This window comes from Chiloscyllium punctatum, chromosome 18 (genome assembly GCF_047496795.1).
Source record: "Chiloscyllium punctatum isolate Juve2018m chromosome 18, sChiPun1.3, whole genome shotgun sequence".
Lineage (NCBI taxonomy): Eukaryota > Metazoa > Chordata > Chondrichthyes > Orectolobiformes > Hemiscylliidae > Chiloscyllium > Chiloscyllium punctatum.
Genome location: NC_092756.1, coordinates 91,211,777 through 91,238,118, shown reverse-complemented (window position 1 = coordinate 91,238,118; position 26,342 = coordinate 91,211,777). Strand labels below are relative to the sequence as shown.

General features: G+C 45.1%; 1 protein-coding gene across 2 annotated transcripts in view; it reads right to left on the bottom strand.

The window, feature by feature from the left end:
- The window catches only part of mybpc2a (myosin binding protein Ca), an 85,317-nt gene that overhangs the window by 40,748 nt on the left and 18,227 nt on the right, over positions 1 to 26,342 (bottom strand). For both annotated transcript variants that reach the window (XM_072588750.1, XM_072588751.1), the window contains exons 6-14: positions 18,111 to 18,188; positions 16,651 to 16,799; positions 15,928 to 16,045; positions 14,063 to 14,105; positions 9,994 to 10,050; positions 8,271 to 8,440; positions 6,853 to 6,985; positions 4,873 to 4,997; positions 2,427 to 2,532 (exon numbers count right to left, since the gene is read on the bottom strand). In XM_072588750.1, the coding sequence (XP_072444851.1) occupies positions 2,427 to 2,532; positions 4,873 to 4,997; positions 6,853 to 6,985; positions 8,271 to 8,440; positions 9,994 to 10,050; positions 14,063 to 14,105; positions 15,928 to 16,045; positions 16,651 to 16,799; positions 18,111 to 18,188 (979 nt within the window). The remainder of the gene's footprint in view (positions 1 to 2,426; positions 2,533 to 4,872; positions 4,998 to 6,852; positions 6,986 to 8,270; positions 8,441 to 9,993; positions 10,051 to 14,062; positions 14,106 to 15,927; positions 16,046 to 16,650; positions 16,800 to 18,110; positions 18,189 to 26,342) is intronic.

The window sequence follows — 26,342 nt, the reverse complement described above, 5'->3', positions numbered from 1 at the left end:
TGGCATTTGAGCGGACTTGAATATAAAAGCAGGGATGTACATCTGAGGGTCCATATGGCTCTGGTCAGACCACATTTAGAGTGCCATGTGCAATTTAGGGCCCCATATCTCAGGAAGGATGCACTGTCCCTGGAGCATGTTCAGAGGAGGTTCACGAGAATGGTTCCAGAAATGGAAAACTTAACATATGAGGAATATTTGAGGACTCTAGGTCCTGGAATATATGTAAGACTGAGATAGATCGTTTCTTGATTGTCAAGGGGATCAAGGGTTAGGGGGAGAATGGGGTTGAGAAACTTATCAGCCATGATTAAATGGTGGAGCAGATTCGATGGGCTGAATGGCTTAATCTCTGCTCTGATGTCTTATGGGTCTAAATAGGAGGAGGAATAGGCCATTTGGCTTCTTGAGATTGCTCTGACATTCAATAGGATTGTGGCTGATCACTGGAGGGGGCCACCCAGTGAGCACAGGATCAGGCTCTGACTTGCTAACTTCCTGGTTAAATAGTGCACTGTCTCAGTTAACAAATAAAGAGGCTCTTCTGGTGCAGTGGTAGCATCCCTGCCTCTGGACCTGAAGGTAAAAACAATGACTGCAGATGCTGGAAACCAGATTCTGGATTAGAGTGGTGCTGGAAAAGCACAGCAGTTCAGGCAGCATCCGAGGAGCAGGAAAATCGACTTTTTGGGCAAAAGTCCTTCATCAGGAATGATGAAGGGGTTTTGCCCGAAACGTCGATTTTCCTGCTCCTCGGATGCTGCCTGAACTGCTGTGCTTTTTCAGCACCACACTAATCCAGAATCTGGACCTGACGCTCTAAGTTCAAGTCTCACATCGGGACTTGATGGCCATAAAAGGTATATCATAATGTTGAGAAAGTGAGGACTGCAGATGCTGGAGATCAGAGCTGAAAATGTGTTGCTGGAAAAGCGCAGCAGGTCAGGCAGCATCCAAGGAACAGGAGAATCGACGTTTCGGGCATCAGCCCTTCTTCAGGAATGAGGAAAGTATGTCCAGCAGGCTAAGATAAAAGGTAGGGAGGAGGGACTTTGGGGAGGGGCGTTGGGAATGCGATAGATGGAGGGAGGTCAAGGTGAGGGTGATAGGCCGGAGTGGGGTGGGGGCAGAGAGGTCAGGAAGAAGATTGCAGGTTAGGAAGGATATCATAATGTGGCCAAACACACATGGATGTGTGCAGTCACAGTGGATGCTGGACTCAGATATATTGGGAAATGTACAACACTGAATAGAACCATTCAGCCCACCTAGTTAGTACCAGCTCTTGGAAAGGGAAGAATTGTCGGACTGTGAAGGAATTAGTTGTGTGGGACTAATTCAAAGTGTTTACCAGTGCCTACTGTTGAATCTGCTCCCAGCACAATTTCAGGTTTCATATTTCAGTTCCCTCTCCCCCTCAGCCACCCTCCACTCTCTTTAGAAATCACTTGAAATCCATCGTTTCTGATTACTGACCTTCCTGCCACTACAAATAGTTTCTCCTTATCTACTCTTTCAAAACGGATCATAATTGCAAACATCTCCATTGTATCTTGAATCTTCTCCATTCAAAGGAGAGAAACCTCTACATTTTTGCCCTCTCAAAGTTTATCCAAACCTAGCCAAAGTCACAGGTGAAGAATTGCTGCAGTCCTTTCAGATTAGGTGGATCCACATTGCTGTGAGGGAGGGAATTCCAGGATTTTGACCCAGCAACATTGAAAGAACAGCAAGATATTTCTAAGTCAGAATGGTGAGTGGCTTAGAGGGTTTTTTTTGTGGGGGGGGGGGAGGTTGGTGTTCCCGTGTATCTGCTGCCCTTGTCCTTTGAGATGGAAGTAGTCATGGTTTTGGAAGGTGCTGTCTAAGGAGCCTTGGTGTCAGGTTCCTTGAGTGTTGTTGGAACTGCACTCATCCGGACAAATGATATGCATTCCCTCACACTCCTGACTCAAGGCTTTGGTGAGATTAGATTAGATTCCTAACCAGTCCACACCAAGCCTCTGAAGAGTAAACCACTCAGACCCATTTTCCCTTTGACTAATGCACCTCACACTATGGGCAATTTAGCATGGCCAATTCACCTGACCTGCACAGTTTTGGACTGTGGGAGGAAATTGGAGCACCCGGAGGAAACCTATGCAAACTCCACACAGACAATTGCCCAAGGCTGGAACCAAACCTGGGACCCTGGTGCTGTGAAGCAGCAGTACCAACTACTGAGCTACCTTGCCATCCCTCCCGTGAGATTTGAGGTGTGGTAACCCCCAGCAAAATATTCCCAGCCTCTTAGCTGCACTTATTGCCAGAATATTTATACGGCTGGTTCAGTTTAGTTTCTGGTCAATGGTAATTGAAAAGAGCCCTCTTCGGGAAAGACAGGGGAGAAAATTGGGTGGGGGTAAGAGACAAGCAAAGATCCTCACCAGACTACGACTGCTCCTTCCTCTGAGACCTCACAGTCAAACTCAACCCGGTCATCCACAAATACATGTTGGTCATCCAAGGGGACAGTGATGACGACAGGAGGCTCTGGGAATAGAAACAGACCAATCAGCATTGACTTTCAGGAAGGGAGAAGGTCAAGTTCTGCCAAGCGTTTAGACTGGGAGATGCGAAGAAGGTGGATTCTCCTCACGGACCAGTCAAAACTATCTTAAACATCCACGCATCTGATGGATATCACAGAGAAAGCGTATATAGAATATAACACAATAATGAGGTAGTGTTTCAGTTATCATTATCTTAATCAATATGTTTACAAGTTTTGTGTCATACCTTTGGGACAGGTAGAGTTCAAACAACTGTGCTCCTAGTCCCGAGATTGGGACACTACCACTGTACCGCAGAATTGTAATCATTGATCAATCTATTTGGACATTTTACGGAAACTCAAGAACAAGGTGGGGTTAAACCTGAATAATGTTCAAGTGCATTGCATAATTGAATTATATCCTAGCTAGTTCATCGAGTAACACGAAAGCCAGCGTTGACTAATCGACAACAACAGCCTGGTTTTTGCCATTCCCAGTGCATCCCGTGTGATGTCAGAGGGCTGAGAGTTCAAGCCCCACTCCATGGATCTAGACTGACCCTAGCGCTGAGGGAGTGCGGCACTGCCAGAGGTGCTGACTCTCAGAGGCAAGGTATCGAACGGAGAGCTCTCCCTGGAGATGAATGCAGAAGATCCCATGGGCCTCCATTTCAGAGAAAAGTGAGGGGACGTCTCCCTCCACCATGTCTTGACCTCAGCCAACATGATATCAAAGAAGAGATGATCGCTGGTCGTTCTCACACCGCTGTTAGCAGGAACTTGCTACGCGGTCACCAACAGCTGGCATTCCCTGGATTGCAACTGATGACCATGCTTCAGAAAGTACTTCCGTGGTCGCTCTGGGTGGTGTCAGGGTTGTGGGCAGGCATTACATGAATGTACATCCACACCTCTCCCCTATGCGACTCCCATCCTTTCCCCTACAATCCTGTCACGGCTAGATGCGCAACCAGGTCACATGGGTCAGAGGTGTAGCCATCATCATTGAGCCATGTGACCTGTGGGACCACATGTCCCGCCCCCTCCTCAAGGGAGGGAGGGTTCAGAGAGGGGCAAGAACAGAAAGGACAGGGCTAGATCGTCCCAAGCTTTTCCATCTCAGACCTCCTTTGTGGAGTGTTTCCTGATTTCCATCCATTGTCCCAACTTCTGGGAACAACATAAGAAAAGCTATGTCTGTCCCTCTCCAAACCCATTTGTCTTCTTTTGCGAATGGATGGTGGATTATTCCACTTAATATCAAGTGAGATCAATTCAGCTCTAAGGCAGTATCAAAAAAAACAACTGATTGCCTTTCAAGACGTTGTTAAACTTGAGAGTGCAGGAAAGATTTACAAGGATGTTGCCAGGGCTGGAAGGTTTGAGTTATAGGGAGAGGCTGGAGAGGCTGAATAGACTGGTGCTATTTTCTCTGCAGCATTGGAGGTTTGTAAGATCATGAGGGACATGGATAGGACTTTTTCCCAGGCTAGGGGAGTCCAAAACTAGAGGGCACAGGTTTAAGGTGAGGGGGGAAGATTTAAAAAGGACCTGAAGGGAAGTGTTTTCACACAGAGGGTGGCGCATGTATGGAATGAGCTGCCAGAGGAAGTGGTGGAGGCTAATACAATTACAACATTTAAGAGGCGTCTGGATGAGTATATGAATAGGAAGGCTTTAGAGGGAAGTGGGCCAAATGCTGGCAAATGGGACTAGGTCAGCTGGGATGTTTAGTCTGTGCAGATGCGTTAGACCGAGAGGTCTGTTTCTGTACTGTATGACTCTGTATCATGGCAGTTCAGAGAAGGTTCACTAGAATAATTCCAGAGATGAAAGGTTTGTCTTATGAGGAGAGATTGAGCAGTTTAAGCCTATACTTGCTCAAGCTTAGAAGGACGAGAGAAGATCTAATGAAGGCAAAGGATGCTAAAGATGACAATGTTGAAGTAGAGAGGATATCCCTCATGTGGGACAATCTAGAACAAGAGGTTGGAGCTTTGTGATAACGAATGACAGATTTAAAACAGAGATGAAGAGGAATTATTTTTCTCAAAGGTTCTCAAATCTATGGAAATTACTGATGGATGCTGAGAAGTTGAAGAGATCTATGAAGGAGATAGACAGAATTTTAATTAGCAATTGATTAAAGAGTCATGGAAGGGGTTTAGGAAAGTGGACTTGAGGCTGAGATGAGATCAGCCATGATTGTATTAAATGACTCAAAGGGATGAATGGCCTACGCCTGCTCCTAATTCTTTCATTCAGTTAAAACAAGGGATACGCAAAAGGCCTGGACATCAGGTGACCCAGGTCCCCAGCAGTGCTACAGTAATACTCACCCCTGACAAAGAGGTCAGCCACGCACCTATCATCACCCACGATACACTCATACTCTGCATCATCTGCCAGTATGCAGTTCTTAATGGTCAGAACCCTCTTCAGCCCGATGACCTCAAAGATGAACCTGCCGGAATAGAAAAAGCAAGAGTCAGCCTGTGAGACTGAGAGTGCAAAGTGAGAGAAGTGAAGAGCTCCCTTAAAACAGCTGAGCCAGAGAAGCTCGGACCTGAAGCTGGAGGCAGAAAAGTATGTTACACGTGTGAAAGACTCACCTACAACTACAACCTGCATTCGCAGTACAGCACCTTCGGCAATGGAAGATGTCTCAGGACACTTTGGAGTAGTGATTATCAAATGTAATTTGAGATCAGAAGGAGCCTTTAAAATAAGTGACCGTCGGGTTCATCAGTTAAAGGATTAAGAAGCATTTTAAAGGAAGAAAGGGAGATGTAGACAAGGTTGAAGGATAGAATTCCAGATCTTAGGATAGCCTGAACTGTCACTAATCTTGAAGTGATTCCAATTGGGAATGCATGAGAGGAAGGGGAGAAGGGCAGAGTTCTATAGGCTGGGAGGATGTATGAGTTGAGATAGGTAATTGTTATAGACCAAACCAAACTCCCACAATATATATTCAGAAGGTAGTCTTGACCCTAACTTTTTCTTAATTTAAAGGTAAGGGTAAGGTGCTGTGTTCCAGATACAATTCGATTGGTCAAACTACTTGGCATTAAGCAAAATGCACCTTATTTATACACTGTAGTTAGAAGTTAAAATACAACAAAAGAAAGAAGAAACTGGAATAATTAACTCTATTGGAAAATTAACAGAATGATAGATTATTCAATCACTAAGCAATAACTGTTCCAATATGATAACATTCTATCAACATGCCCTTGGCAAAAGGCAAATTCAGTAAAATAGTGTCACACAGGTAATTCTCCAGTCCAGGAGAGTGTGAGAGAGTGTGTGAGCGAGAGAAAGTGAGAGAGAGCGAGAGAGAGCAAAAGAGAGCAAGAGAGAGAGAGAGAACAAGAGACAGCAAGAGAGCAAGAGAGAGAGAGAGAGAATGTGTGAGAGAGTGCAAGAGATGTACTGCAGCTTTCAAATCCTGCTTCAAACCCCAGCAACTGCTACTGAAGCTAAAAGTCCTAGTTCTGTGGGAGCTTGACTCCACCCATTCAGGCTGCTTCTATTGTTTCAAAAAAAACCAAAGCCTCACTTTAAGGGCTTTCAACACAGCTCGATGCCTCAGCCTTAAACCTCTCTTCGAACAAAATGAAGAAAAAAATATAATGTCAGGCTCAGAATTCAATGGAAGTAGTTGTCATGGGGACCCAAAAGAATCACGAGGCAGATTTCAGCCTGTGAGGTGAGAAATATAGACCGCACATTCAAGAAACCAAATAGGGCCAATTCTTCTGAATGCTGGTCCACCAAAACTCTGTAACATAACTGTTCCGTCGGCTGCACTGTTCACCTCTTGGTTCTCCCCATTCCTGGTCCCAGGAAATGAGGCGTGTGAGACATGAGGTGTACAAACTGAAAGCCAGACACCAGAATAAGTCTCGGCACAATGCCAGTCCAAAATTGAGAAGGACAGCCGTAAGGTTAGTCCATACTTACACTAAAAGAAATCAGGGCTAATGGAGTGCCAGTCCTCGGGTTGACATTGAAATCAGATGGCTGCACCAAAGCTGATGCTTTCATCCATCCCTGAGACCCTGAAGACCAGAAATCGAGGTTAAAAGGCCCAAAATTCGAGGCAGAAATCAGAAGATGGGGAAACAAAATTGACTTGTCGAATTGCACTACATCACCAACCTTCAGTGAAAGTGACCGCAAAGGTTGACATAGGGTTTTCATATTGTAAAACAAAATTGCAAAGTAGAAGAAAGACTAGAAAATGGACAAAAGATCCATATGCAAGTTCCTACTTTACTGCTACAGTCAAGTGCGGCAAATCAATTCTGACGTACCTGGCACTTGGTCTGATTTCTTTCCCATTCTTCAGCCACTTCACATCCATGTTGTGTCCCGCTAGTTCGATGGCCATTCGAATCTTCCCTCCTTTGTCCACCTGATACGCACTCTCCAGCCTCTTAGTAAACGCTGAGGGAGTTTCCAAGAAAAGGGGAAAAAAGTAAAATAACTGTTTTCTTGAAAATTAAAAAATTACTATTAAGTCATAAATATCATTTTCAGTCAGGTTGATGTGGGGACATGCTGGCATTGTGGTTATGTCACTGTGTCAGTAATCTAGGCAAATGGGTTCAATCCCACCATAGCAGATGGTGAAACTTAAAGAGTTTTATAAAACAAATATCTGGAATAAAAGATTGGCCCAATGGCAGCCATGTAATCCATTTCAAAATCCATCTGGATCACTAAGGAAATCAGTCATCTTTCCCCAGTCTGCCTACATGTGAATCTAAAGCTAGAACATTACCCTAAGGTTCTGGATTTCTGGCCTAGTGACATTACCACCAGCCTCCGGCCCTTCCTATTGGAAGAAAAAAGGTCCAGCAAACATGCAATACAAGCTTCTGAGTTTAAATATCTGTTTCCTCACTGCCTTAACTGGACAGAAAGGGTGCAACATGTTTCTCACACAATGAAGTTCCGCAGCTGAACTGAATTTGAGCTACTGGCTTCCAAAAGGCAGATAAAGAGGCTATAACAAGGAAATTTGCAGAGGAAGTCAGCTCTCAAGGGTGGAGGGCTGGGGCAGAGGGTGGTGCACAGCGGGATTGAGGGGGGAATGGCAGGTTGAGTATTGCACAGGGGATTAATCTTTCACTGAACCCAACTGGTTCCATCGCACAGCATGGAACTAGGCAGAGTGTGTGGAGTTGGGAACCAAAATGGCAATTGATATCCTATTTACCTCATAACACCAATGGCAATTGATATCCCATTTACCTCGTAACCCCAATGGCAATCAATATCCCATTTACCTCATAACCCCAATTTCCAGATTAACGGGAGTCTTTTGTCAGAATCAAGCCATTGCTTCAGACACCAGGCAGTAGGCCCCATTATAAAATGCATTTGCGACCCTGCAATATTAATTTGGCAGTGAAGAATCCAACTTCACTTTGAGGTCTTTAATGTCTAGTTTATACCAGGAGGCAATAATGGATTCTTGTGATGCAGTGGCAGTGTCCCTACCTCTGGGCCAGAAGATCTGGATTCAAATCTTTCTTACTCGATGTATGAACAGGTTGATTATCTGTGCCAGGCATCGAAATTTGGTTTCTATGTCGACTAATATCTTTGTATCGTTGTTTCATTGTGGGGGAGGGGGATGCTGTAACTTCTCGTCTTCTTGTTCCAAACTCCCTCATTCCCCCCTCATCCCATCCTCAGCTCTGGCAATGGTCAAAGATTTACTCACCTTCACTCTTCTTCTCCACCCTCTTTTTCTTCTTCAGTCTCTTCAGCATGCCACGCAGATCCGTGATGCCATATTGGAAGGCTATTTTCTCATAGTCACAGGGCTTAGCATTTTTCAGGATCTCCCAGACGTCAACCTCTTCCTTCGGAGTTTCCTGAACTTTGACCTCCCTGTTTTAAAGATAACAAAAGCCAGTGATGCCAAGAGAAATGAAGCACTGTCAACTGAATTTATAATTCTTGTGTTGAGTATGGGGAAGTGTAGTTTAGTTTCATTTTAGATTTGGCCACGTGGGAAGTCAGTTTAGTTTACATACATTTTAATGAGGTTTTAAATCTTGAAGTGAGGAACTGGGGTTTAATAGTTCAGTGCATTAGTGGGGTAAAAGTTGTGCCTTTGGTTAGTGACAAGAAAAATCGAGCCATCCAGAAAGTGAGTCATTCTGTGCCCATGAGAGACAGAGAGCAGAAAGGAAACCGATTGCAGCTGTGCCAGCCTGGGATTGAACAGAGGGCCTCAATGTGGAGCTGGTGATAGCTCCTCACTCAGGTCTAGCTGTATAGGGTATTGCTGGAATAAATGGAAACATGTTACCATAGCGCCTGAGGACCAAAGGGCTGCCTTTTCATTAGACAGAGAGATGATTGCCAGTGGTTTAACCTGAGGTTCACCATGCCTCAGGCGAGGGGAGGGTTTTGGAATGAGGGATGTTCATGGTAACCTCAACTGGTGCAGGAATTGAACCCACGCTATTGGTGTCACTCTGAATCACAAACCAGTGAAGACAATGGGGAACATCACTTCAAAAATACTTCATCGCAGTTCGAGACATCCAGAGAGGATAAAAAGCACTATGTAAATGAGAATCTTTTGAGGTGAAGGCTAAATGGATGATATGGAAAGAACACAAATTAAGGAAGAGAGAACAAAAAACTGACTTTTCCCTCAGTTATGGAACGCAGCATTTGACAGCAAACAAGATTTGTTTTGATATATAGTTATTGCCTAGGTAAGTATAGCAACCTCAATCATCCTTCATCCTACTGGGCGAGATATCAGGCCCAAGTAAGGAGCAAGGGGAACTTCCTTTGAATCTTCAGCAACCCCTCGAGGAGGCTGACCAGATGGCATTTCAACATCTTCCTGTGACAATTTTATTTTCCTTTGTGTCACCATAGTCTTTAGAGGGGGAGGACTGGTGGTGGTTTAACCTGATGACCACCTCATCAAAGAGGAAAAGGTTGAGAAGGAGAGTCCTTCATTGTAACCTTAGCTAGAGATGGGAATTGAACCCATGGCTGTTGGCATCACACAGTTTTGCAAACCAACCATCCAGCCAAATGAGCTAACACAGCCCTCTATCAGCAGTGCACTGTAGTTCCACTGTAGTTGGAAGAGCACAGGAGTTCAGGCAGCATCCAAGTAGCTTCGAAATCAACGTTTCGGGCAAAAGCTCTTCTTGCACGAAATGTCGATTTCGAAGCTACTTGGATGCTGCCTGAACTGCTGTGCTCTTCCAGCACCACTAATCCAGAATCTGGTTTCCAGCATCTGCAGTCGCTGTTTTTACCTTAGTGCACTGTAGTGTCAGCCTAGATACACAATTAACTTTCCCAGTCTGAGACCATCACTCTCTAGTTCAGAAGCAACAGTTCTTCCTGTTCAAACTGATACTTAGATTCCGTTGAGGCGCTTATAAGAATATAATTCACTCCACTCCTACCTCTTTTTTAGCAATCCACTGAAGTCCAGCTCCCCAGCATCGTCTCCAGCTGCAGCTCTGAAAGACAAATTAGCACAGCTTCATTTAATAATAAATGTCTTTCTGACTCGCATTCTGATAATCCCTTTCTCTGCCAAGCTCTCTGCTTTCCCTCCATAGGTGCAGACTTTGACACAGAATTTACGGTTCATCTGATGCTGGTGTTATATCCCCACAGGAATCTCCTTCTAATCTTCCCCATTCAATCCCATCCACATGGCCTTCCATCCCTTATTCCATCCTGGGTCCATCTAGCTTCCCTAAACTATTCCCTCAACTATTCCCTGTGGGAATGAGTGGCACTTTTTCATCACTCTCTGGATGAAGATGTTTCTTCTCAACTCCCTTGTTGAGTTTATTACCAACTATGTTACGCAGTCCAGTGGTCACAGATTAAGGATGCAGGGTAGGCCATTTAGGACTGAGATAAAGAGAGGTTTCTTCACCCAGAGAGTGGGGAGCCTGTGGTTCAGGCCAAAACATTGAATGTTTTCAAGGAGTTAGATATAATCCTTAGAGATGAAAGGATCAAAAGATATGGGGGAGAAAGCAGGATCAGGAGCCCAAGTTAGATGCCCAGCCATGATCATACTGAATGGTTGAGAGTTTTGAATGGTCAAATGACCTAATCCTGCTCCTATTTTCTATGTTCCTGTGTTTAATGGCCTCTGTTCAGGTCTCCTCCACAAGCTTCCCTCTGTCTAACCTAATCATAAAAACCTCTCTCAGGTCAGCCCTTAGCCTCCTCTTTAGAAGAGGAAAACAAAGACTTCTATTTATCTCCTAAGAGAGACATCTTGCTGAGGTGTGGCTTCATTAACGGTGGCCCCCTACACTGCCTCAACCCTTCCTCTGTGGCTGCAGACAGTCCTGGTCAGGTTCAAGCACGATATCTCCCATGGCTGAGTGACTAGCTGATTAGCAGTGTGTTCACGTGGGTAAGTTGTACTGACAACTGGGTGCTGCCACACAACAGAAGCTGCTATAGCAGTGTCAAGTATTCAGTCTGGCAAAATCTGTGTTTAAATCACACTCCAGGACACTATGATCAACGACGGCACATTCATAATGTGACCCAACAGGTTGAGTACCGTAACAGGTACTAGGCAGAAGTGGGTACTGCAGATGCTGGAGATTAGAACATATCAATCTGCAAATCCTTCTGACACACATCGATGGCAGCAGGAGAGGTTCCTGGATGGCAGTGTGATGGAAAAAACATGGCAGCCATCACCATCGCTGTCTGTAGCTCCAGGCTACAACAATTGCTACAGCAACTCCAAACTCCCTCAACAAACTGTAACACAACACTGCCTCAGTAGCAGAGAGATTACTGGTGTTAATCAAATAAATATAAGTTCAAATCCTTCCATGGGAAGTTTAAGAATTGCATTCAGTTCAAAAAGATAATTTTTAAAAATTCAATCACGGGACATCGGCACCACTGGCTGGCCTTAATATTCATTGGAGTTGACAAGACTGAGGTGGGATCTTATTAAAAACTATAAAATTCTAACAGGGCTGGACAGGGCAAGTGAAGGAAAGATACCCCCAGTGCCTAGAGTCTCAAACCAGGGTTCACAGTCTGAGCAGACAGGGTCAACCTTCTATGACTCAAATGAGGAGAAATTTCTTCAGCTAGAAAGCAATGAATCTGTGTGATTAATTGCCACTGAAAGCAGTTGAGACCAAAACATTGACTATTTTCAAGAAGGAGTCATAGAGATGTACAGCAAGAATCCAGACTTTTTGGTCCAACTCATGCGTGCCGACCAGATATCCTAAATTACTTTAGTCCCATTTGCCAGCATTTGATGCATATCCCTCTTAAACCCCTCCTATTCAGATACCCTTCCAGATGCCTTTTAAATGTTGTCATTGTACCAGCCTCCACGACTTCTTGGGCAGTTCAGCCCATACAAGCACCACCCTCTCCGTGAAAACATTGCCCCTTAGGTACCTTTTAAATCTTTCCCTTCTCACCTTAAACCTATGCCCTCTGGTTTTGGATCCCCCTACAATGGGAAAAGACTTTGGCTATTCACCCTATCCATGCCCCTCATGATTTTATAAACCTTTATAATGTCACCCCTCAGTCTCTGAAGCTCCAGGGAAAATAGCCCCAGTCTATTCAGTCTCTCTGTACAGCTCAAATTCTCCAATCTTAGATTTAGATTACTTACAGTGTGGAAACAGGCCCTTCGGCCCAACAAGCTCACACCAACCTGCTGAAGCGCAACCCACCCAGACCCATTCCCCTACATTTACCCCTTCACCTCAAATCCTTGTAAGTCTTTTTTGAACTCTTAGTTTCACAATATTGTACCTATAGCAGGGAGGTCAAAGTTGATCGCAGTATTCCAAACATGGCCTAACCAATGTCCTGTACAGCCATGACATTACCTCACAACTCCTAAACTCAATGCACTGACCAATAAAGGCAAGCATACCAAATGCCTTCTTCACTATCCTGACTACCTGTGACTCCACTTTCAAGGAACTATGAACCTGCACTCCCCAGGACTATTGAGTGTCCAATTTCTGCCCTGGTAGTTCTTAGGGCTAATGGGCTCAAAGGGTAAATATTTATATAAAATGCTGGAATCAATAACAGTGACCATTAGAATCCAGTTACGGTCTTTAGAGAAGAAAACACCATTGTCCTGTCTTGTTCTGGACTGTCTGTGGCTCCCACACCAACATGGACAACTCTGACCTCACCCCTGAACAACCTGAGTGTAGTCAACTGTATCAGGACCACCATGGCAATGAGGGACAGGTAACCAATAAGGGGAGATGCTGATGGTGACTGGTAACCCAAAGGCCCAACATGAAGCTTTGGGGACAAATCCCACCACAGCAGCCAGTAATATTGAAAAACAATGAATACAATACAGAGAGTGAGGCATGAGGCCATTACTCATTACATTAAGAAGGCACCTGATTCACTAATGTCAGAGAGTCATAAAGTCATACAGCATGGAAGCATGACCCTTGATTTAACCAGTCCATGCCAACCATAAACCCAAACTAAACTTTTCCCATCTATCTGTGCTTGGCCCATATCCCTTCAAACATTCCTTATTCAGGAACTATTCCAAATGTCTTTTGGCATTCTGTAGCTGCATCCACCACGTTCTCTGGAATTTCATTTCACACATGAACCACTGTGTGTCTAAACAAAATTGCCCTTTTAAGGCAGCATGGTGGTTCAGTGATTAGCACTGCCGCCTCACAGCGCCCAGGGACCCAGGTTCAATTCCAGCCTCGGGTGACTGTCTGTACATTCTCCCCTTGTCTGTGTGGGTTTGCTCTGGTTTCCTCCCACAGTCCAAAGATGTGCAAGTCAGGTGGATTACCCATATTATCCAGGGATGTGCAGGCTAAGTGAATTAGACATGGAGGAGGAGAAAGTGAGGACTGCAGATGTTGGAGATCAGAGTCAAAATGTGTGGTGTTGGAAAAGCACAGCCGGTCAGGCAGCATCCGAGGGGTGGGGGGGGTCAATGTTCCTGATGAACAGAGTTAACATTTCAGGAACATTCCTGATGAAGGGCTTAAGCTTGAAACATTGACTCTCCTGCTCCTTGGATTAGCCATGTGAAATGCAGGGTTACAGGGACAAGGTAATGGGTGGGATGATCTTTGGAGGGTCAGTATGGACTCAATGGGCCAAATGGCCAGCTTTCACACTGGAGGAATTCTATGTACTTAAAATGTGCCACCTTTATCCCATCTGGCTTAGATGTAGCTCCAGACCCACAGCAATGTCGTTGACTCTCAAACATAGGAAACAAGAGCAGGGACAGGTCATTCAACCCTAAGAAATCTGCTCTGCCTTTCAGTCTGATGATCCGACTCAGTACCCTGCTCCCACTTTCATCCCCTATCCTTAATCCCTTAACTCCCCTGCGAAATGGACCCAGAAGCCCACTAGGTTCAAGGGCAATTAGGGATGGGCAACACTCTCTGGTCCCCAACCAGCACTGCTCGATCTTCAGATAGACCAAAAGAGTAAAAAAGTACTCACGTTCGCTTAAAAGTTGTCAGAAGGTTATCCTCCTCCGCTGACGCTGCAGAGTAATGAGTGAAGACTTAGAAAGGCATGACATCTATAATAAGTTCTGCAAGATTATCAGGGAGACATGCAACATTGTCTTGAAAGGAACAGAAACCAAAATTGCTGGAAAACCTCAGCAGATCTGGTGGCAGCAAAATTACTGGAAAAATTCAGCAACTGTGAAAAGAAATCAGAGTTAACATTTTAGGTCCAGTAACCCTTCCTCAGAGTTACCCTGATTTCTTTTCCAGAAATTCCTATTTTTGTTTCCGATTTCCAGCACCCACATTTGTTTCAATGTTTAGATTTGACAGAGAGGTTCCAAACTGAATCTGAAGGTAAAGAGAATCTGAATCTGACAGAAAGTGACTTGCTTTTGTTAAAACATGCTAAAATTCTACTTTGGACAAAACTTTGTGATTCCCTGCTTGGAAGATTGAACAGGTGCGTAAAAAATTCAGACATTGTTTAAACTAAACTGCAAAGGAAAAGAAGACAGTAGTGAAACCAGTGGAAGGTAATTTTAAGACTACTGTTCTCACAGAGACAGAAGTTACATAACACCGGGTCATAGTCCAGCAAGTTTATTGAAATCATGAGCTTTTGGAGCACTGCTCCTTCATCAGGTGAAGTATTCAGATTTCACCTGAAGAAACAGCAGCACTTCAAAAGCTTGTGATTTCAAATAAACCTGTTGGACTATAACCTGGTGTCATGTGACTTCTGACTTTGTCCACGCCAGTCCACCACCGTCCTTGCAGAAACGGAGTAATCTTGAACATGGGCCCAGGGTTTACAATTAAAAGGGGTAGCCCATTTAAAATGGAGGTGAGGAGGAATTTCTTCTCTCTGAGGATTATTGTATATAGAATACTTTTCTGTAGAAAGTAGCAGAGACTGGGTGGGTGCATTCAAGGCTGCACTAGATTTTTGATGGATATAGAAGTCATGGATTTTGGGGGACAGACAGTAATGTAAATTTGGGGCCCCAAACAGATCAGCCATGACCTTACTGAATGTTGAAGCAGACTTGAGGGGCTGAATGGCCTGCTCCTGATTTGAACAATCGTTTGAAATGGATTCCCAAATTGTGAAATGGAAGTGAAGGCTTAAGAATGGTTTGGATCTCGTGGAGTTTTGGGGCAGAAGTATTCAGATTCTTTCAGGGTGGGAAGCTATAAGATGGGCAAAATAGTTTTCCTGATATGTTTTCTAAAAGAGCAAGTTGGGGTCTTTAGCAATTACCAGGGCCATTAAAACAGGCAGTTGTGACTCCCCTGGGTGTTACTGTGCATTTTGAGCTCATGTTTCTGGTGAAGAGGGGCAGCATGGTGGCTCAGTGGTTAGCACTGTTGCCTCACAGCACCAGGGACCTGGATTCGATTCCAGCTGCAGATAACTGTCTGTGTGGAGCTTGCACATTCTCCCCATGTCTGCGTGGGGTGTTCTGGTTTCCTCCCACACTCCAAAGATGTGCAGTTTAGGTGAATTGGCCATGCTATATTGCCCATAGTGTTCAGGGATGTGTAGGTTAGGTGTATTAGGTCTGGGTGGGTTACTCTTTGGAGGGTCGGTGTTGACTTGTTGGGCCAAAGGGCCTTTTTCAACACTGTAGGGATTCTAAATTTAACATGAACCCGCTGTCCTTTAAGGTTGAGAATTCCTCCGACAAAGCCAACTTGAGTGTCCTGTACATAATCAGGGCAAGAGGTGCTTGTGGTGCAGTGATAGTGTACATCCTGGTTCAAGTCCCATCTTGCTCCCTACATCCCTGAACAGGCTGGTTAAAAGTATCTAATATCAAGGTAGGATTATTACAAAAGTATAGTTCTTACCTTCAACAGTGATATCAAAGGCCACACTGTCAAACTGATCTTTTGAGGTCACTTCACATCTGTAACCACCAGCAATGGTCTTATCAACTTTAGCTACTTTCATCTCATAGGTGTAAACCTGTGGAAAGACAGTTCATTCATTACCTTAAATAAAATGCTCCACTAGCAAATGTAGATGCCTGTAGAACTGCGTCATCAGTCAGATCAGTGGTTAGCACTGCTGCCTCACAATGCCAGGGACCCAAGTTCGATTCCACCCTTATGCCTTATGATGTGCAGATCAGTCTGTGAGGAATTTGCACATTGTCCCCATGTCTGAGAATGTTTCCTCTGGCTACTCTGGTTTCCTCCCACAGTCCACAATCCCACAAGGATGTGCAAGGTAGGTGGATTGGTCATGCTAAATTGTCCAGGGTTGTGCAGTTTAGGTGGGTTGACTACTGTAAATGCAGGATTGGGTCTGGGTGGGATATTCTTTGGAGAATCTGTGCAGGCTGAATGGCCTCTTTCTGCAGTGTTGGGATTCTAAGGTCTTTTAGATACAGGTCTGGTGATCAATGTAATTGGGAGAAACTATCAAGAAAGTTGTCCCAGTATAGGTAACCTTCTTGATTGGGCCAACTGCAGATATAGAAAAAAGTCAGGATGGGTGAGAGGTGCGAGTGGGCTCTTTCTATCTGCAAACATGGACAGCCGAGTCATCATGCAGGCTGTGGGCCTCACCTTTGACTTGCTGTCGTACTGCTCCTTGAACTGGTACACTTTCCCAGCTTTACTGCTGAGATCCATCCATTTCCCTTTGAACCATTTGATGGTTGGCTTCTTCAGAAGATTGCTCGAGTCAACCTTAGCGACCAGACAGATACTGCTACCTGTTGAGCAAAGGCAAGAAAAGGTCAGGCAACCCCTCCCCTTCAGCCTCCTCTTGGTTTATTCCAGCACTTAGCAGCATCTCGGCAAATCCCAACCTGAGAGGGATGATCCTACACAGCGAGCTCCAGAACGTTTGTTTGCAACCTTGACATTCTGTATGACCCGGAGCAGAACACCAGACCTCAGAAATTGTCCATCACAAAGACCATATATTTCTACCTCAATAATCTCGCCCTTCAGGTCTGTGTTCCCATTACCTGCCCAATCTGACTATTCCTGTCTTGACCAGACTTACGTAGCCCACACTCTGTAAATGTAAGCTCCCCCAAATATCTGCCATCTGTATCCTGACCTATGTCCACTCCCAATGACCCAACGATCAAGAAGCTCAATACCACCCAGGTTAAAAACAGCTCCCTTAATGGGCACCCCATTCAATACTTTCCCGACACTCAGTAGCAGCAGTGAGTTCCACCTTCAAGATGCACTGCAGAAATTCACTCAGGCTCCTCTGTCAGTGCCTTCCAAAGCCCCAACCTCTACCATCTTGAAGGATTTGGGCAGCAGATATATGGGAAAGTCAACACCTCTAAGCTCCTCTCCAAGCCGCTCACCATCCTGACTTGAAAATAAATTACCATTTCTTCAGTGTGGCTGGGTCAGACTCAGGGAATACCCTCCCTGAGGGCATTATGGGTGGCCCACCACACAGACTGCAGTGGTTAAAAACAGTGGCTCACCAACAGCAAGGGCAATTAGGGACAGGCAACAAACGCTGGTCTAGCCAGCAACATATACATCGCAAGAGGAAATCATTTGTAAAATAACAAAAGCCTTGCAGTTAGTGAGCTCGGCGACTTGGCAACATCTCAACTGGAAAGTGTTGATCTTTGCGGTTGAATCCCTCTATGGGTTCACCCTTCTCTAGGTCTGTAACCCCCCCCAGCCCTGTAACCCACAGAGTAGCACATACACTGCCCCCACACTGAACCCACTCTGCTACACGTCAAGGACGTTCATCTCTATAAGACTATCCTGAATGAGAACGTAGGACGAGGAAGAATCCCTCCCCAACCCTTCACCCTCCCCCTTCCCATCCTCTACAGTTTCTTGGAAGGTCAGTTTTCCAAGATTTCCACAACCCTATTAAGTGAGTTGTAATTCCCACTGATAGCCTGGTTCTAATTATGCAACGTGTCCTTCACCCTAGATTCCACCCATCAATGTACAATATCAAACACTGAAGATACCTTGACACACTTTAAATCGCTCCAATCATTCACTCAGACTGTCAATGTGCATAGACTCACCAATGCAAGCTGATATTGTTTCTGGCTTCTCAATGAAGAGGCCAGTCAGGTTTTGATGTGCATCAGCAGGGGCTGTGTCTGCAAAAGGAGCAAAAACAAAAGATTTACACACCTCAGGAGCTTGCGCTGTAGACCGTGGCTTGTGAACCGTGGGCTCTTTGTTAGACGATGCTACTGAGAAAATGTTCCTCTAAGGGCCATTTGCAGCGAAATGAATGCACATTGTGCAAAACTCTAGACATCGTTATGAAAGTGGGCTCCCTGAAATATTAATATTGCATATCAATGACTAGACAGACCTTGGAGCTCTTGGGGAGGAACGCCTCGCAAAACAGAGAAGACTGACCACAGCAGGGATACATTTGTAAAGAATACAACCAGACGACGGGTGTCACGAGGCTTACAACTCTTTCTGAGAGAGGTCACAAGACCCAGTTTGTGGGAATAATTAACGTTATCGGATTTTATCACAGACAGCCAAAGAGATTACTTGTTTGGAACAGTAGCCTGTGTCCTCTCTCGATTTTCTGAACTGTCCTCCATCTCAATCAAACTTTGAGAGTTGCAAACCCACTGGAAAGTCTCTTCACCACAAGCAGAGAGTTCGGAAAGAAGCATAGAATCCCAACAGTGCACCTAGAGGCCATTCAGCCAAACCAATTCTCCAAAAGGCATCCCCACATTTACCATAGTTAATCCACTTAACCTACATACCTTTGGACTGTGGGAGGAAACCGGAGCACCTGGAGGAAACCCACACACAGATACAGGGAGAATGTGCAAACTCCACATAGTCACCAGAGGACAGTATCAAACCTAGGTCCCTGGCAGCGTAAGGCAGCAGTACTAACTACTGAGCCGCTATGCCATTTATGCCATAAAGGAGAATTCGAACTGATCCAGGATGCCACGTCAGTACCAACAGCTTGTGTGCAAAAGTGACTTTGGCTGCAGGCGAGAACATAGAACAACCTGAAAACATTGTTTTTTTCTGATTGTAAATGTTACATGGCCAACATATTCTTTAAATGAATTAAATGTTGAGTTTAATAGGTTTTTCCCCTGAATTTGAGTGAGTCGGAGTGAGAGTGAGAGAGTGACTGACAGACTGACAGAGTGAGTGCGAGTGTGACTGAGAGGATGTGTGTCTTATAACATGTTGCAACCCAAAAGGAGGCTATTGAACCCAACATCTTCATACTAACTTACAAAGATCTGACTGGACTAATCCCATTTTTTGGCCCATGACTCTGGAGGCTACAATTTTGTTTGGAATAAACTTACCACTTAAGGAGCCAGGTTGACTTGTTTCTGATACTGAGCTATACAGAGCGTGATTTGTGTATAATTGGCAATATCACCTCCCTTTTTAAATTCAGACTTCGTTGCAAATGGTAGAGGAGTGGAATGAGAAATGGATATCCCTCCTAACAGGATTGTAACATGTAGACATTTCTGATTTAAGCATTACATCTCAATGTACTCCTGAGTTAGCTTATGGCATGGCAAGAACAAAGATACAAAGTAAACAATAGTGTTTGAAGAGGATGCTGGCTTTCATCAATGGAGTAGGATTTTAATAAAGGTGACAGCACCATATCTGAGCTGCTCAATGTCCCAAGGGTTCATAGGTTATCCTACAAGAAAGCTGGGCTCAGCAAGAATTAGACAGAGAGAGGAAAAATAAATAAATTCTGGAAATACTCATCAGGTTTGGGTCGCATCTGTGGACAGAAAGAGAGGCAACATCACACAGAGGGGAAAGTGAGGACTGCAGATGCTGGAGGATTGTAGAGGACGGAGGAGAACCTCTTCAAGGTGGGGACCCTTGGAAAAGGTTTCGCAGTCAGGTTAAAATCAGCTAGGAGAAAGTGGCACACATTCCTGATGCTCGACTCTCCTGCTCCCCAGATGCTGCTTAACCGGCTGTGCTTTTCCAGCACCACAAGGCAACATCTCAAGTCAATGTCATTCATCAGAACTGAAAAGAAATAGAGGTTTGGGAAGTTTAAGCAAGTGGAAACACAGAAGATAGGAGGAGGGGTAGGCCATTCAGCCCTTCGAGCTTGCTTGGCCATTCCACATGATCATGGTTGATCATCTAACTCAGTAGCCTTCTTAAAACTCACTCAGTAGCCTCTTTCAGCTTTTTCCCCATACCCTTTTGCCCTATGAACGATGCCTAAATCTTTGGTGAAATACATTCCATGTTTTGGTCTCGACTGCTTTCTGCGGCTGAGAATTCCACAGACTCATCCCTGGCTGTGGGAGCAGTGGGAAAGGGGCAGGAAGAAGGAAAGGATCACTCTGTGATTGGGTGGAGAGCAAATCGGCAGAGATATTAAAATGCAAAAACCAAGGAACTTGGTAATGGTTTCGGTTAGCCCCTCGGAGCTTGGCCATTCAGCAGCTGTCACCATACAGAGCATTGACTCCGGTTTCGGAGGTGGCTTTGGGAATGTTGATTGTAGGTACAGTAAAGATACAAAGGTCCAAATTGTTAATGGCATCTAATGATGGGCATAGTGTATTCTGAGGCTTGCAAATCCAGGTAGGTTGAGCATGCTACCAATTTCAAATGGCCAAAACAACATGTTGGTTTGCCAGCCATTGCAGCATACAGGCTACATATCTGGCACCACACAGGCACTAAAACTCACATAGCACATTACTCATTAGGCAAATATGATTGATGGCAATATCCTGTTAGTGGAATAAGCCACTCGTGGGTTTGCTGCAAAGTAGCCATTATTCAAATCTTTGAGGCATTTTTCTCTTCCAGGGTAGTTCTTTCAATCTACATGCTCAGATATGTCAGGACACTCCTTAGGGGCAGGTGGGACAAGAATCCGGACTTCATGGCCCAGGGGGAAGGACACTATCATTGTGCCACAAGACCTTCTAAAACACAACTTGTAAAATAATTAGCAGCAATTGAGGGCTGGAGTAATCTGAGGTAGAACTGGGCCCCATTGCTAATGTTGCAATTGCAGTGTCAAATGAGTGTGCAAACTCTAGTTGTGATTAATAGCTCGATTTGAGGAATATCTAAACCGGTTTCCAGGGGTTTGGCAATTCTGCAGTTGGGAAAAGTCATGTATTGAAGCTGTATGGAGCATTATAAAGGAAGCAGTGTGGTAGACAAGGTTGGTTCCTTCTTTACCAGATGCATGTTGACCACCACCAATGAATGAAACGGCTGAAAAGCTCATACTTTCTCCTGTTTTGATGAGACATCATCTCAATTTCAAAACATTATCTCTACTGTTGCTCTCTGGCCAGCTGTGTATGTTCAGGGGCGTTTTTCCTTTCTGTCTTTATCTCCTATTTCCAGTCGGATTTTGTTACAGGATGACACTCGACTTAGTGAGAAGCAGTTAGGGGAATGGCCTGGGCAGGTAAACATTCATTGTGTGCACAAACTTCCTGGGGCAAGGCTGCTCACTGTGCGTTGGATTGGGTCTCAAGACGTTGTTTTGAACCACTGTCGCTGGGAGCCATATCTCGAGTGGAAAAAGTCAGACAGAGTTATGAGGGTAAAAACAAGGACTGCAGATGCTGGAAACCAGATTCTAGATTAGAGTGGTGCTGGAAAAGCATAGGAGTTCAGGCAGCATCCGAGGAACAGAAAAATCGACGTTTCAGGCAAAAGCTCTTCATCAGGAATACAGGCAGAGAGCCTGAAGGGTGGAGAGATAAATGAGAGGAGGGTGGGGGGTGGGGAGAAAGTAGCATAGAGTACAATAGGTGAGTGGGGGAGGGGATGAAAGTGATAGGTTGGGGGGAAGGGGGGGGGCAGTGGATGGGTGGAAAAGAAGATAGGCAGGTAGGACAAGTCATGGGGACAGTGCTGAGCTGGAGGTTTGGAACTAGGGTGAGGTGGGGGAAGGGAAAATGAGGAAATGTTGAAGTCCACATTGATGCCCTGGGGTTGAAGTGTTCCGAGGTGGAAGATGAGGTGTTCTTCCTCCAGGCGTCTGGTAGTGAGGGTGAGGGTTAAGAATCACAGTTTGAATTTTATTGAGAGGTTTGGGACCTCATTGTCAAGACAAATTGGGAAGGGGGCTGGATCATTCAAATTAAGAGGAGTATGCCATTCAGCTCTTTGGCTGTTCATCAATACAATAAGATCATGACTGACCTGATTTCACATCACATTCCTACCCAGCCCCTTAGACTCCCTCAATAATCAAGAATCTATTGCCACTACCACAAAAACATTCAACGATGCTGCCTCCAATGAAGAGAGAGAGAGATCCTGACTCACAACCCTCTGGAACAAAGGGTCTCCTCACCTCTGTTTTTTGTGGCTGACCTTTCATTTTTGAACAGTGACCCCAGCCCCCTGGCTCTCCCCCATAAGAGAAAGCACTTGGTAGCAGCTGACCATTTTAACAGGAAACAGCTTTCGCTCCCAACTATCCCCAAACCAGCAACACATCCCATCACTTCATTCACCTTGAGGACAAAGATCAAACCTTGTGTCTCTCATGCCTCAAGGTACCACCCAATCTGGACTTAGAGAGCTCTCTTTGCTCAGACATCCAGTGTCACTTGCCTGTTAGAGGTAACATCACTATAGTCCCACTCGTTCATTACAGAGAGACGGTTGGTAGTGAATTTAATCTGGAGGCTCACCATGCCTCAGGTGAGGGGCACAATGACTCCACCCACCATTGAAGCTACACTCTGCATTGTAAACCAGTGGCCCAGCCAATGGCACTAACCAACCCCTCACGTAACATACAGCCAGGGTGCTCAATGGCATTTTCATGCTCCACAATCACCTGAAGCCTATTTAAATGCAAATGAAAGACTTATGCAAATATATCTCCTCTGGTTCAGGATGCAAATGAGCAGTGAATAACTTTGTCAGTCTGCCGACATCAACGTTCTGCCACTAAATTGAAAGACCTAGGTGTGACTTGCACTGTATTCAAATCCACTTGAACATCCCTCATTACATGTTTGAAATGAAGTGTTGATAGCACAGTAATTGTATCTATATGGGAGGCCTGAACTGTAGTTACCTTTTAATTACTTCCCTCTGTACCTTAATTCATGGAAAAATCCATTCTCTGGACCTTTGCTATGTTGCTTTGACTTACTGACATGGTCTTTTGAAGCTAAATGTTTCCTGTGTGGTGCAGTCACAGCTGTAACACGATAAATTAAAATCTAACCTCTTCGTGGGTCAAGATTACATCCACTGATTCTCAGCCACTTCAGTGTAAAAAGGCCATCTTAGTTTGACAATTCTGGCTTTGGAAAATGCTCAAAATGCAATGTTGGACAGGGAGGGGGGTAGGGTTGGGGGGAATGTAGCTGAGAATGCAATAGGTAGATGAAGGTGAGGGAGACTCCTCCCATTTATCTCTCAGCCCCCTGGCCCACAAGCCTCATTCCTGATGAAGGGCTTTTGCCTGAAATGTCGATTCTCTTGCTCCTCGGATGCTGCCTGACCTTCTGTGCTTCTCCAGCACCACACTCTCGACTCTGATCTCCAACATCTGTAGTCTTCACTTTCTCCACATTGTATGACAGGCAGTGCTGAGATCAGTCCATACCTCTGCTGATATAAATGCAGAGAATGCTGGAGAAACTCAATAGGGCTGAGGGCACTGATGGAGAGGGAAACAATTAACATCTCAAGTCCAATATGCCTGCTTTTCAGAACAGCCTGAACGGTCGATTCCAAATAGTTATATTGGATTTGAAACATTAACTCTGTTTTGCTCTCTCTCTTTCTCTCCACAGATACAGCCAGACCAGCTGAGTTTCTCCAATACTTCTTGTTTTTCTTTCAGAGTTCCAGCATCTGCAGTATTTTGCTTCTCTCCTGATTGATGCCAATGGAAATAATTCAGCCCATCGTGTTGTTACTGGCCTTCAGCAAGAGCAACCCCTCTAGCCCTCCCACATCTGCCTTTTCCCTTGGCCCTGCCAATTTTATTGCCCTCATAGAATTGTCCAATTCTCTACTTATGCGAGACCATGAGAAAGGTCAGCGACTATTTAGTACATTCTCTCTCCATTGACATTGCCTGAACTACTGATTGAGTGTTTCAACAAAGACGCAAAGTCAACTCTGAAGAACAGTCACACCGGTCTCAACACGTTAACTCTGTTTCTCTCTCCTCAGATGCAGCAAGACCTGCTGAGATTCTCCAGGAAGTTTTGTGCTTGTTTCAGATCTCCAGAGTATTTTGCTTTTATTTGAGTGTTTCCAGCATTTTCCTATTTTATTTCAGTGTTGTACTCCAACAGAATCAGGAGCGTGTGGAGCAAGTAGTATAAATCCCAACTCCAGGCTCTTTATAGCCAGGGGTCTACTCCCAACACAGGCTATATCTTGAAGGTGGTGGCCTGGAGTCACCCATACGTGGTATTGACATTGAAGTGAAGACAGCAAGGACTGCAGATGTTGGAAGCCAGAGTCAATAGAAGCTGGAAATGCACAGCAGGTCAGACAGCACCTGAGGAGCAGAGAAGTCATAGTTCTGGGCCGAAACCCTTGGTCAGGACTGGTGTCTGAGTAAATGTCAATACCTTTTAACCCCCAACTGAACACGTAACGTCTAAGGCAGCACATGTGCATAGGTAAACAAAAGAAATAAAAACAGCAATGTCTGGACAAACTCAGTAGGTCAGAGAGTCATACAACACAGAAGCAGACACAACCAGTCCATTCCAAACTGATTCCACCGGTTCATCCCGCTGCACCAAATCCGCTTCCCAAAAGTGGCCCACGAGGCACTCACATTCCACGCCCAGCTCCAAGCCACTGAATTGGGCTTCTTGCCCATTCAAAGTGTGGGATCGTTCGGCCACAAGACCTCTAACCATTCGCTTTACTGGGTAAAACTGTGTGGAGGACGAGCACCAGCTATCCTGGGGGAGCCAGTCACCAGATTGTTCGATTAGTCTTTGCCCCCCAGACCAAGGTCAGACAACTGATTTGCATACACCACAGAGTTCCAGCAGAGTTTCCTCTGGCTCTGCCCTGCCCAGGCACGACAGGAATGGGGCTGGTGGGGAGGGGGAGGGAGGTTGGCAAAGGCTGTAGAAGGTGGTGTTCAGGTTCTCAAATTATTGAACTTGATATTGAGTCCTGAAAGCTGCAAGGGGTCCCCGAGCGCAAGGTAAGAGATACTGCTTTTCCTACTTGCTCTGAGTCTCACTGGAGCACTATAGGAAGACTGAGACAGAGATGTTGCTGTGGGAAATTCTTTTCAGTGATGCTCCACTATTGATATAAAACAATTGGTGAGCTTTTGCTCCTTTTCGAAGAGGTTGAAATAATTATAGGTCAACGATTTTAATTGCTCATTTACCACCTGACTTCAGAACAAAGCTGTTTTTTGCTTGTTAGTTTGGGGGATAGCAGCTAGATGTTGATATGGTCTTACTGGCGTGTTGTGTGCGTGCAGCGTCAAGTAGTGGCTTTGGCCATAAAAACAGATCATCAACATGGTCACAAAAGCAGTATATTGCTTGGGTGGCACAGTGGCTCAGCAGTTAGCACTGCTGCCTCACAGTACCAGAGTCCCAGGTTCGATTCCAGCCTCGGGCAACTGGCTGTGTGGAGTTTGCACGTTCTCCCTGTGTCTGCGTGGGTTTCCTCCAGGTGCTCCGGTTTCCTCCCACAGTCACAAAGATGTGCGGGTCAGGTGAATTGACCATGCTAAATTGCCCATAGTGTTAGGTACATTAATCAAAGGGAAAGGGGTCTGGGTGGGTTACTCTTCGGGGGGTCAAAGGGCCTGTTTCCACACTATAGGGAATCTCACCTTCCAAAAAAAAACTCAGCTGGTCTGGCAGTCTCTTGGGAGAGAAGGCAGAGTTAATGTTTCAAGTCCAGTGACCCTTCTTCAAAAGGGAGTTCTGAACTGTTTCCAGTTCACTGTTAACTTTGCTCTCCCTCCCCAGAGGCTGCCAGACCTGCTGAGTTCCTCCAGCAAGTTCTGGTTTTGTTTCCAATTTTCAGCATCTGCAGTTCTTTTCTCTATCAACACAGTCTCCGTCAGACTGACAGTAATATATGGGGCGTGGGGTCAGTTGGCTAGTCAGCTGGTTTGTGATGCCAATGATGTGGTGCAATACCATGAGTGATTCTCCTTCTCAACTTCTCCCCTCACTTGAGGTGGTGGCCCTCAGGTTAAACCCAACTGCGTCTCTCGAATGACAGAGTAGTCCTATGTTCCAGTTGGAATATAGTAGAGTAGAACAGAA